Source organism: Miscanthus floridulus, chromosome 4, assembly GCF_019320115.1.
Source record: "Miscanthus floridulus cultivar M001 chromosome 4, ASM1932011v1, whole genome shotgun sequence".
Lineage (NCBI taxonomy): Eukaryota > Viridiplantae > Streptophyta > Magnoliopsida > Poales > Poaceae > Miscanthus > Miscanthus floridulus.
The window spans coordinates 73,802,655-73,815,482 of NC_089583.1; the positions used below are offsets into that span (position 1 = coordinate 73,802,655).

At 41.4% G+C, this 12,828-nt stretch overlaps 1 protein-coding gene across 2 annotated transcripts; it reads right to left on the reverse strand.

The window, feature by feature from the left end:
* On the reverse strand, positions 1 to 7,124 carry LOC136551735 (AUGMIN subunit 5-like). 2 transcript variants are annotated; one of them, XM_066543278.1, is made up of 10 exons: positions 6,593 to 7,124; positions 5,265 to 5,810; positions 4,709 to 4,850; positions 4,022 to 4,198; positions 3,354 to 3,563; positions 2,842 to 3,027; positions 1,675 to 1,834; positions 1,054 to 1,249; positions 725 to 857; positions 1 to 537 (listed from the first exon to the last, which is right to left on the reverse strand). In XM_066543278.1, the coding sequence occupies exons 1-10, from the start codon at positions 7,042 to 7,044 to the stop codon at positions 385 to 387; spliced, it is 2,355 nt and encodes a 784-aa protein (XP_066399375.1). In that variant the 5' UTR covers positions 7,045 to 7,124; the 3' UTR covers positions 1 to 384. The 2 variants fall into 2 exon arrangements, with proteins under 2 accessions (XP_066399375.1, XP_066399374.1); XM_066543277.1 differs by having other exon boundaries at positions 2 to 537; positions 1,054 to 1,258.
* Positions 7,125 to 12,828: the final 5,704 nt, after the last annotated feature.

Consider the following 12,828-nt stretch of genomic DNA (forward strand, 5'->3'; position numbering starts at 1 on the left):
AGAAAGTTATATGGACGTTATAACTGAAACAATTGACGGACTGATTGAACACTCACATGTGATGCGCGACCCTGTACAACTAACAGCAAGACGGCAGGTGCAGCCCAAACAGCAAAAGCCACAGCTGCACCCAAATCAGCAAAAGCCACAACACCAACACCGATCGTCTGGCGCCAAATGAAAAAACCAGCACATCACAATTGACAACATACAAAAGGCACATGCTAGAAACTAATTACAAACCAAACCGGGGAGAGAGGCGTATAATATAAACTACAATGGGAAAAGGCTATCGAGTAGATAGAAGATATCTTGGCGCCAAACCGAACCCATCATAGAGCCTCCGAACTAGTTCCAAAGCCACAGGGGTCACAGCTGGTTGCTTCAGTCGTCTCCTACCGATGACATGGCCAGCGTCCGTCTGGAGATCTCCATGTGGAGTTGCTTCACGAGGTTGATCCAGGCACCAACGCTCTGCCCATCTATCGTTACCCAATCCACAATTGTGGCTGCTGGCTGCTCGTACCACTCATCAACCTGGAAGTTGCAACAACATAGAAGCATGAGTTCATTGGTCACAGGACAAACAGGTTTATCATAGTAACACTGCAACAGATCTCACCAATGGGGCAGTTGCTAAGTAACATACTGTTTGACACCATGATCGGGTGAACAAACAAAGGCATAGCCACAGAAATTTAAATCAAAGCTACTATTCGCTTACCAGGCCCCTAACACGCTGGCAATCGTCAAAACACCTTCGAGCTTCTTGAACTGCATTTCTCAGCTCCGGAAGCCATCTTTCACTCACCACCTTTTCTTGTTCACCGGCTAATTTAAGACAATAGTTGGCCACTCTACACAAAGACATGCCATATCAGTACGTGTTCTGAAAACACATCCATTTGAGCAGATAGAACAAGTATTCCAACTGAAATAACTAGAGTAAAAAATGAAGCAGACAATATCTCCTTTGCGTTGAATCAGTTTCTGGCTGGATTCAGTAAATAGCTACTGCAAAGGAACTAAAAAGGTAAATAATATGGAATGTACCTTTCATATTCTTGTTGAGCACGATGTGCACGGTTCAGCAAAACACGGTCATTCTCAACAAGATTTCTCCGTGTGTGCACCAAGTTGATAGATTTCGATAAATCCTCTAATATGCTAGCTTCAGACCCACATGGTTTTAGGCAGAACTCCAGTGAATTTAATACTGAAGCCAAGCCGGAATCTGTGCCTTCTGTACCTGGTGAAACTATCAATCAGGACATGAGAAGCATGTGAGTATACACTACAATTCAGGAAGGGGGATGCCAAAACAGTCGACAAATCAAGTAACATGTGCTGTAAGAAGTTGATACTGATGCATGTTGCAAACTAGTTAGTTATAGGTAGAATGGCAGCCAAGATAATATCAAAATACTTCTCCTTTAGTTGATGTGAACAATAGGAACACAAGGATTGTTACAATTGTGAATTCTAGTATGCATCATCATGATAATACAACGACGGTTACATATGATTTCATCTTTAATATGCTTTTTATATTACGGCATCCAGTAATCAATGATGGCACTTCCATGCATAATAGGTTAACATGGTTTATGACATAAAAGATAATACGCATTCCTGAACCAAAACACATAACAATGCCAGTACCACTGAACATACCAAAGTTATACTGAAGAGCAGCAGAGATGCGGCATATAGATGGCATAGCAGATGGATCTCTGGCACCAGCTCTTGCAGTCAACAAAGCTGCATGTTTCTCTGCAGCTGCAAGTGCTTCTGATCCTGTCACGCCGTTAGAACCCACAGCCTCCAAAAGGGCCTACAGTAGGGTAATGTCAGCAGAATAGTGACTGAAGTTCAACTGTGACAAGCTGATGATAAGGGAGATGGACAGAGGTAGAGATGGAAATTTTTGTCTTTATTGGCCTAAATAGTGGCTTGTTAAAATGCACCAGTAGTAGTCAATCTAATAAGAACTGGAATCTTGAAAAGATGAAAATGTTGGACATGTTTCAGCAATGACAACATCAACATGACAGGCAATATATGGAGAAAATTGTCTAGCATATTTTTAGTGGCTCATGCTTATCCAGTCCATTCAGGTAAAGCGGATATAAACGAGTACTGATATAGTTACATAAAAAGGGCGTACCCAGTGCAGAGACCTCCCGCTCTATGCGGGGTCTGGGGAAGGGTGTCAGTGGCAAGCATTACCCTCGCCTGTGCAATGCGAGGAGACCGCGACTCGAACCCGGGACCTTCCGGTCACAGGCGGTAAGACTCTACCGCTTGCACCAGGCCCGCCCTTCATTGGTATAGTTACATAGCAGACATATATTATTTTGGAAGTAATCAATTTAAAGAAAGGTAGTGGAATCCTAAGCCAGGATAGTAACGTGAAGAGAGGCAGAGGAAGACCGAAGTTGACTTGGGTAGAGGCAATAAAAGGAGACTTGAAAGGATGGAATATACCCAAAGACTTAGCCTTAGATAGGAGTGCTTGGAAAACAACTATTCACGTGCATGAACCTTGATGGCTTCTGCTGGGTTTCAACTCTAGCCTACCCCAACTTGTTTGGGACTTTAAGGCTTTGTTGTTGTTGTTGTTGTAATCAATTTAAAGAAGGGCGAGCCTGGTGCAAGCGGTAGAGTCTTACCGCCTGTGACCAGAAGGTCCCGGGTTCGAGTCGCGGTCTCCTCGCATTGCACAGGCGAGGGTAAGGCTTGCCACTGACACCCTTCCCCCAAACCCCGCAAAGAGCGGGAGCTCTCTGCACTGGGTACACCCTTTTTAAGTAATCAATTTAAACATATAACAGTACTAACCTGAGGGGTTGCTGGCAACCTGCACAAGCTATTATCCAAGCTCTGGCTAAATGCAGCTAACTCTCGCTCTATGAGGTCCCTTGAGTTCGTAGACATGTCTACCACAGCATGGCATGCAGGGATAATTGTACTTGATGCATATCCTCTAGCTGATAATGGTTGTTGCTCCCAAAATGCCGATGCATCCTATATCATCAAGATTCGATGTCAACATAGCAATTGACCTAATTGTATTTGATATCAAAATACTGATAGTGAGACCAAGCCCCATGAGTCCCCACCACCATTAACATATTTATGCATAGTTCCTACAACCTACAAGCTGCAAACCACTAATATCACAAATGACAAATCAAATACCCAACTCTTAGCAGGAATAAACAAAATATAATATAAGATCAAAGCTCACTACAACACTATACTCACAGCTATTGACATCCATCACTAAGCTCATTCCCGTACCAGACAAATCCTAGAGTTGAAGAGAGTCACAATATTGCAAGCTAGCTAACCATATTAGCCCGCTGAAGAGCACTGTAAATGCACTCCAGCTCTGATCGACGGGCGTCGAATTCTTCGATTTTCTTCCATTTCTTCTTCAATGAATCTTCTGCTTCCTTCCACACAGCACATAACTTATACAAACGTTGTACCTCAGATGTAAGCGAACTCAAGCTCGCCTTTAGTCCCGCAACTTCTCTTTCCTTGGCCCAAACGTCCAGCTAAAATGAGGTAGAATATGTTACCAGGGAAAGGTATTGATTATCCAAAGTTTTTTTTGTTATATGCTAAATTGAATAAGAAAAATGCAGAATTAAGGAGTTAAGAAGCAGCAAGCACATAAAGCTACAAACAGCAGTTTTGTCACCCCATATGAGTCACTTATATGTAATTGCATTGATGCATGCATTCAGGTACATATTGTTAGGTCCTAAGCAAGGTGTTTAAACTTTAAAATGAACTTGGATTTTTACACTGCTCACGACAAGTAAATAGGTATTAATGTAACCTGGAAACACAAACCTCTAGACAGCAAAACTGGAACAGCAAATTATATATCTCAGACATGTGCACATGTTATTCTTGTTCCTATCTTACTATATGCATTATGAATACCATTTAGTCTATCAAGGAGCACACAAATTGGTTTCATTATAGGATACAGCTTTCAAAAAAGTACCTCTAAATGCCTACTGTTGGTCACATTTTGTGTGGTGTTCCCAGTAGGCAGCTTCTTACTTCCTGCCATGTCAATGGTGCCATACAGGCGTTGCAATAGCTTCTGACTTAGTGCTTTAGCTTCTGCAGCTTTGTTCAAAGCATCTTCTGTTGCCAAGAATTGCTGTACATGTTCTTTCTGAAAGGCAAAATGTGATTAATAAGTTATCCTCAGCATCATGTGCTTTATTTGAGGTTCTGTGCAGAAGGCACAATGCAATATGTTAGTGCACCAAGTGGACAAAGAAGAGCTAGATGAAATCACGAAATTTATTTTTTTTCGTGTAAGAGCTACCATGATACACTGCAGATTGTTTCTCCTTCCAGGAATTCAGTATTTTAATACTATGACTACTAATATTTGAATAATTTTGTTTTTAAAAAAGTGAATTCAATATCAGCAATGTTGAATATTTAGATAAAATTAAAATAAAGCAGGCCAAAATAACATTAGTACTAAGAGATAACTTGAAAATTTCTGATTTTGGAAATCAAATACATGATGTAAAATAATACAGAAATGTAGAGGTGCTGGTTTCATTCATAGAAAGAAGTGTGAACTCAGAAGAGAACAATAACCCTTGTGCTAATACAACATCAAAACACCTCCTGCGCACCAGAAGAAAAAGGACACTTAATAAGTAACTACCTGTCTTTCTAGTAGCTGATCATATGTTCCTCGAGTTGACAATTGAGATCCAGTCTTCCCATTTCCATACACCTGATACGGTAAGGGTGAGCTTGCATCAGTTGAAGCAGCATCAATAACCTGCTCATTTTCATATTTATACCTAGGAAAACAATGTATATCTGGTCAACATCTAACCCGAAAATTATAAGCAGCTCAGCTAGTATGTGTAGCAACTCAATTCAGAACACATCGATTTACGAAAATCAACACACATTACAGACCTTTTCAATTACAAGCTTCATGTTAATTTTAATATCATATCCACTTCCAACAAAGAGCCGTATACATTCAAATGCCTAAACAGTATATTAATTTCCCAACTAAAGCTCAACCAATTCATGTATATAATACGATCTCTATTCTCACTCATGAGCACATAACTAGACCCTCAAGAAGAATTCTTCTGCACAATCAGCACTATGTGTGACAAAAAACCAAAAAAACACAGAACTCTTTTTAACGTCTATTCCTGAGAAACGGTAATAAGAAAAATTGAAGACAAGGCATGTAATACCTCAGTAACTCTGCATCAGCACGTATGTCAATCTTGTCTGTTTCTCTATGTATAAGTGTTTTCATGCGTGATGTGTAGGTAATGATTGACTGCAGAAGCAGGAACGGATTCTTTAGGGAATCCAATGCGACAGCTTTAACATCTGTTGGTATTTCACCATCCAAGTCAATACCCAGCTTTGCTGCATCTAATTGGCAACTTGAATTAATGCCACTCCCTTCAAATGCCGGGAATGAACTTCGAATTGTTTCAATCATATCCGCAGCAAGAGTTTCACATGCCTTCCGGATGCTCCTTTCACCTGCAGTTTCCAAAAGATCCTCTGGCAACCTATTGCTTTTGATAGTTGATGAGTAAAGATCCTCTCTATCACTCTGCAATTGCATATCCTCAACAGCACCAGTAGCTCCAGCCACGCCTATACTTGATCTTCGCACGTCCCTTGCTTGGTTAACGAACTGATGTAGCCGACGCTGGTATTCAGCAAATATTTTGCAAGCTTCGTCGCATTGCTGTTCATATGCTTCGAGCATAACTTGCTTGTGCCTATTTTTTATTTAAAAAAAACTCTTGTCAATTATTCAGGATCTGCTACAAGCACACCATCACCACTTGCCACAGTTTATATAAATAAATAAACGAAATTGCAAAGCATGGAGGAAGAAACACAAATGCAGTATCAGTTATTGTTTTCAAACACATCATGTAATGCTGACCATAAAACAACTATACCACAAACATTGACGCTGACTGCCTGTGTGTGCCAGAATTGTGAATTCAACAGCCTTTTCACATGCTAGGAGTAGTTGTGTATGACTTTTCATATGTCAGCAGACTTACTACCACGAAATTCTTGGCTTATTAATGCAACAAACATAAAGAAATATGAATTTATTGGCACTTATAAACCCTCTTAAGGGATTGTCATCAGATGTTGGTATATGCACAAACACTGATTCCAGATGTAGATAATTGATAGGAATATAAAGATAGTGTTTTTTTTTCACTAACGGAGGGACATCTAGTGACATCTAGGCTGGTGAAACTGAGTAGATCGTACAGATGGCGTTTTACTATGTGCCAGTCTTCTGGATTTCATATCTCTGAAAACCCCTTTGTTCGCAGCAAAGTATATTAGGATTAACAATGATATCAGCTTCCAAGCAATATCAGTACATTGAGCATCACCATTTCTATTAGAGGAATAGTTACAGTCAGGAGCGGCCATTTCTGAGAAAATTTTGCAAGCCGCAAAACTGAATACAGGAATGTAGCAACTATGTAATCGCCTAGACGTACCCCCATAATTCCGCTATAATTTTATGTACCTGGCATTGGAGCGCTCGCTGAGGACGCGCTTGCGCTCCGCCTCCTCCCTGGCGACCTCGGCGATGCGCCCGCGGAGCTCCTTGCGCTGCCTCCTCACGACCCCACGCAGCCGCTCGGCCTCGTCGGCGGCGAGGTCCCGCTCCCTCGCCTCGGCCTCCCTGGCCGCGGCGTCACCGGCGCCCGCCCCCATCGCCCCGCCCTCCCGCGCCCGCCGGGCCGCGACGCCGTGGACGAGGATGTTGCGGCGCGCGGTGGCGACGGTGCGCTCGGAGCGGACGCGGCGGAGCAGGAAGGACCAGACGGGGATCATGTTGCCCCGGCAGATCTTGCGGAGCTGCTCCGGTGCGGGCGGGGCCGAGGGGTACCCCATCTCGTCCTGCAGCCACTCGATGATGGCGTCCGGGGAGACGCCTCCGGGGCCGCTGCCCCCCGAGACGGAGGACGCGGGCATCGCTGCCGGCGGGGGCGCAAACCCTAGGCACGCGGCGCTCGATCTGGTGAATGGGGGGAGAGGGGATTGGGATACGGGTGGGTGGGTAGTGGCGGTGGAGGGAGGGAGTTCGAATGGTTTTTTGAAACTTTTTTGTGGGTTTGCTTTGGATCTGTCCGCTCGCTTGGACAGGACGAGGCAACGGAACGGGATGATGGAGCGGCGCTGGCGCAGGCCGGCTGTTTGGAGCCAGTTTAGTTCCAAATTTTTTTGGTAAAATAGCTATGGTAGTATTTTTGTTGTTATTTAGTAAATAGTATCCAATCATAATCTAATTATGCTTAAAAGATTCGTCTCGTGGATTTCGTCTAAACTGTGTAATTAGTTTTATTTTTTATTTATATTTAATACTTTATACATGCGTCTAAAAATTTGATGTGACGAAAAATATAAAAAAATTTACAAAATTTTTAGGAACTAAACTGGCCCTGGGTAGTCGATGGAGGACGGCCGGACGGCGACTCACGGGTGACAACCCTGTGTCACAGTGTCAGTGTCAGTGTCAGTGTGTCACTGCAGCCAGTGGAGCATGGAAGATAATCATGAATGATACTCCCTCCGTCCCGTTAAGTTTGTCGCTGAAGGAATGAGCGTGCATACCAAGACGAGAGAAGAAAGGCTAGCAAATCGTACGTGTTCGACAGATTCCAAGTTTTGTGCTACAACATGCCTTCATTAAATGCTTACATCATGTCAATGCTACAGATACATTCACCATATCAAAATTAGCCACGACACTAGTACAATAGTATTCACCGATTAAACAAATGGGCACAAATCGGCAAGCAGTGAAAAGTAGCTGGGTCTCTGTTGCTTTGCTTTCCTAGGTGTGAGCCCCTCGTTAGCTAGAACGACAATCTCGGTGGGACAACAGCCGGGTGCTTCAGCGACAAACTTAACGGGACAGAGGGAGTAATCATGAATGGCAAACCCTAGAAACATTAGAAGAGATTTGGTATTAAAATTATAATTATGAATGGTAATCATCAACGTTCTACACAAATAGCCGTACCTTATCCTCAAGCTATCCTCGTCAAGCCACGCATTGCCCTTGAAGGAATGAAAAAAGAGTGAAATGCTCTGTACCCAGAATATATATAAGAACCTATTAATATTTATTATGGTGAAACGACAGTAACTTTAATCAAATATATAAGAACTTATTAATATTTATTATGGTGTATAAATATTATCATTAGATGAATCGTTGAATATATTTTCATAATAAATTTATTTAGAGATACAAATATTACCAACGTGAATCCCACAGTGCCACTTATTTGGAGACAGAGTGAGTACTAATTACTATATCTAGCATTTGTTAATTAATTAACAATGCCTTTGTTATTTGATTAACAATCCTTAATGGCCCCGTTCGCTTCGCTGAAAAAACAAGCCGAAACATTGTTCCGGCCGAAGCTTCCTATTTGAAGTTTGAACCCCGAGAAGTTCTGGTAGGCGATCATAGAACAATCGCTCTAGCTGACCATGGAGCATAAAAGTAATGTAGTCATGCTCTAGACGAATCCACACTGTTGCATAGAACTAACACACCCAGCTTATCACAATTCGATTAACCTCAATGAAAAGGTGAATGAAGCTCAGGAACCACTCAAAGAGGTGTCGGATGGGTATACCAGCTACTCTCTCAAGCTCATCCCAACCAAGTATCCTTTGGTCTGCTAGTGTTGTTGAAAGGATCTAGGATGTCGCCTAGAGAGGGGGTGAATAGGCGTTTCTGAAAAATCAACACCTTTAAAAGCGGAAACGATTAGTAATAGGAGTTTCCAAAATGGAAACTCCAAATTAGAGTAATACAACCCCTCACAAGTTAGCCACAAAGTATATAAAAGATACTAGATAAACTTAGGGAGCCAAACAGCGACAACCAAAGAGTTGAATCAAAATGCACTAGTCAGTTAATGTCGTAAGTCCCGACAGTTTGGGTCAGAACTTCCGACATGTCAGAAGTCCCGACGTTTGGGTCAGAACTTCCGACATGTCAGAAGTCCCGACAGTTTGGGTCAGAACTTCCAACGCAAACTGTCAGCACTTCCGACCCCTACGGGAAATGAACTACAAGTGCTAAAATGAACTTTATGATGCCAATAACTTACAAACCCACTTCCTAGTGATAAGGTAAGGTGTTGGGTCACTCTCTTGACGTTGATAAGCCACCACTCCGTAGATCGAAGCCCAAACCCTAAGAAATAGCTAGAGAGAGGAAGACAACCAAATACATGTAATTTCGAGCAAATCACAACAACAACAAGCACGCGGGAGACAAGAATTTATCCCGAGGTTCGGCAGCCCCACAAAGAAGCTCCTACGTCCTTATTGTTGAGGTGACCAATTTGGTCGGAGTCTCTTCCACCTCCTTGCCTCACTCAAGGATACCACAAAGGTCACTTGAGTTTCTTCACTAGAAATTAAGGGTAATACAAACTTTCTAAGGCTCTTCCACAAGATGGAAGCTCTTGGGTGACGCCTCGCCGGCTAGGGGAAAATCCCCAAGAGTAACAAATGCAAATTAAACTGACTTGATGAAGAAATCAAGTGCTCAAGCTTGCTCAAAGTGTTTTTCTCACTCAATCCACTCTCCAATCACTCAAACCCTTTAGGAATTGAAGTTGGAGGCAAAGGAGAGAAGAGTGGCGAGCCTAGAATGCTTGGGGGCTGTTTTGGCCGAGTGTTTGTTGCAATGAAATGAGTGGGCAACGGTTAGAAAGGAGGAGAGGGGTATATATACTCCAAGGCAAAATCTAACCGTTCAGATCTACGTTGGGAGTTCCGACGCAGATCTCGGGACTTCCGACGTATGAAGAAAACACTGTTCATGTGAGGTCAAAGTCCACTCGAGACAGCCAACGTCGGAACTTCCGACGAACGTCGGGACTTCTGACGGTCGGAACTTCCGACGAACGTTGAGACTTCTGACGTGCACAGTCAGCAGGTCAGTAGAACAATCGATGCCGGGACTCCCGGCTTAGATCGGGACTTCCGACGTCCATAGTCACCGCGCAGGCTGTGACTGGGAGTCAGCACTTTCGGCAAGAGTCATGACTTCCGACTGTCGAGAGTTCCGGCTTACGTTGGGACTTCCGACACCGACAGTCACAGAAAATTATTCTATGTGCTCGTAAAGTGCTAGAGTGTCTCTCTTTTGATTTAATTATTATGCTTGAGCACTCTATCTTCCTCAGACCACCGAAACTTGCATCCCTCTTAATAGTACGGCATACCTATTAACTCAAGATCAAAAGAAAAACAAAATTAAACCTTTTGAGTTGATCTTCTTTAAATTGATGCCGTGTCTTTCAATCTTCATCAAGTGAGGGTGCCAACATGTCAATATTGATTTTGTCACTTGAGCATAGCCATCTTGAGCACGTGACTTGATTCCATTCATCAAATATGAATAACTCCAAATGCTTCAAGTCACTTTAATCAACTTGTCCAATATAGATTTGATTCTTCACATCAATATGACCATCTTAGCTTGATTAGTACCTCAACTAAATGCAAGTACTTTCTTCTTCACCCTAGCTAGGTTCTTCGGCCGCCAAGCCGTCGCTTGCCCTTCACCCTTGCTTAGTACCTCAAAGCCTTTCCTTGCTATCTTCACCATCTCAAGCCATTAAGTCACATCTTGTGTTGAATCATCCATTCATATTTATTGTTATCTTTTTCATTTCAATTTAGCAAGCTTCAAATATGAGACCATTCCATATGCAATCCCTCATGTCTCATTAACTAATACTCATGAGCTTGCTTTTACATAGTACATGGAAATCCCACAATAAACAAGCATTTGCATGAATTCCATTTGCATTGTTGTCTTGTGCTTGAACTAGATTGTTTATACAACAACACATCATTTTGGCTTTCATTAAGTACCTGTGAGATAACCTATTACCTGTCCACACTTAGCAAATGGGTTAGTTCTTTAATCATGTTGTCATTCAATTATCCAAAACCCACTAAAGGGCTAGATGCACTTTCAATCTCCCCCTTTTTGGTGATTGATGACAACTTGATTAAAGCTTACAAAATAATATAAACATTTAAACTTTTGGGTTCAATGATTTATGAGAGGCTCCCCCTTAATATGTGCTTATGATTAGAATTCATAAAATGACCTCAAATATTAATTGCACATACTAAAACATATAGGAGACTCCCCCTAAATCATTGCATCCGTGGGGTGTATGTGTGTGTGACAAAGTGAAACCATGATGCATATAAAGGCATCACATCAAATATTTTTATTCTAGCATGCATAGTCCTTATGAAAATAAATATAACACATGTAATTCACACATAGCACTCATTACACATTTTCTCAAGTCCACAAGCCACTAAAATATAAATAAAGATCATGTCTCAAGAGAATGAAGAGATACATAGATAAAGCATAAGTAAGTCTCATCTCTCACATGATACAATCTATCTCAAATCTAAGATACATCAATGAAGCTCAAAAACAAGAAACAACAGCCTGCAGTACATATCTTCAGGTACAAAGATAAGCAAATGAACCTATCCTAAAGCTTTAATCAGTCTCTCTCTCCTTTTTTCATCTATCACCACAAAGGTCTAACAACGACATACTAAGGACAAAGGGGCTACAAGCTGTCACATAAAGCACAAAGGGTGCTTAAGGTTCAAACTGTGTACTAATCTCTCCCTTTGTATTAAACTCGCCCCCTTTGTCATGGCGTGGGTCATATTACTTGTTTGCAATTCAAAATAGATCAAGTACATGGGTTCACTAGCTTATGAACAAACTCATACACTAACCACTAGACCATATAATCATTCAAGCAATAGTGGTAGTCTATGAATCTAAAAATTTTCATTTGTAATGCATGATCCTATAAGCATGTACTATATGCACTAACCGCATACTAGTAAGGAATGAAAAATGATCATGCACAATACAATGATACCTTTGCTATGTTGGAGAGGAAGATAGTCATATAGATTTCAATTCATTTCTCCAATAGCACTATGAAGTCCAATTATAAGCTTGGTGAAGACCAATAGATACCAATTCTTTGAATTCCTATTCTTCACCCATATGAATTGAGAATCACTAATGATCAAGTGCACTCTTCTTGTTGTGGTTGGCTTGCTTCTTCTTTGATCATTGCTTGCTTGAGAGTACTAAAAGATGTACCACTTGTAATACCACTTGAAATTTCATGATATCACTTGAAATTTTATGACTTGTTCTCTTTTGGGTGTTGCTTGCTTTCTAGACCAATCTCTTGATTTTCTTCAACCAAGTACCTCAAATGTCCCTTTAGATTACCACTTCGATTTTAGCCATCCAAGCCTAGGGCGAAGTGACCTCTCTCCAAAGAACCATCCTTGATACTCACTTGAAATAACTTGAAAGAAAATTACTTGATCCACTTGAAAGATTTTGTTTGATTAATCCATATTGTTGGACTTAATTTGATGAATAACTTTGAATCCTTCTTTAAGTCCTTTTCTTTCCATCAAAAGATCTCCAATTATCACAAGAACTTAAACTCCATCTTCATCTTGATCTTGGTCTTGATCTCTAGCTTGAGTACCAAATGTGTACCAGATACACTCTTCAAACAAATTGTCTTGTACTCATCATTTGTCATGCTTCTATCTCAAACCAAAACCAAAACATAGGTACCTCAATCACTTATAGATATGATTCTAATTTGAGGACCTTTGAATCTAAGTGACTTTTGATCAATCCAATAA

Coding starts and splice junctions, on each gene's coding strand:
- LOC136551735 (XM_066543277.1), bottom strand. CDS start 7,044: ATGCCCGCGTCCTCCGTCTCGGGGGGCAGCGGCCCCGGAGGCGTCTCC. Junction 4,199..4,708: donor ATCAGCTACTAGAAAGACAG/GTAGTTACTTAT, acceptor TTTGCCTTTCAG/AAAGAACATGTACAGCAATT. Junction 3,028..3,353: donor CTCTTCAGCGGGCTAATATG/GTTAGCTAGCTT, acceptor TTGATGATATAG/GATGCATCGGCATTTTGGGA.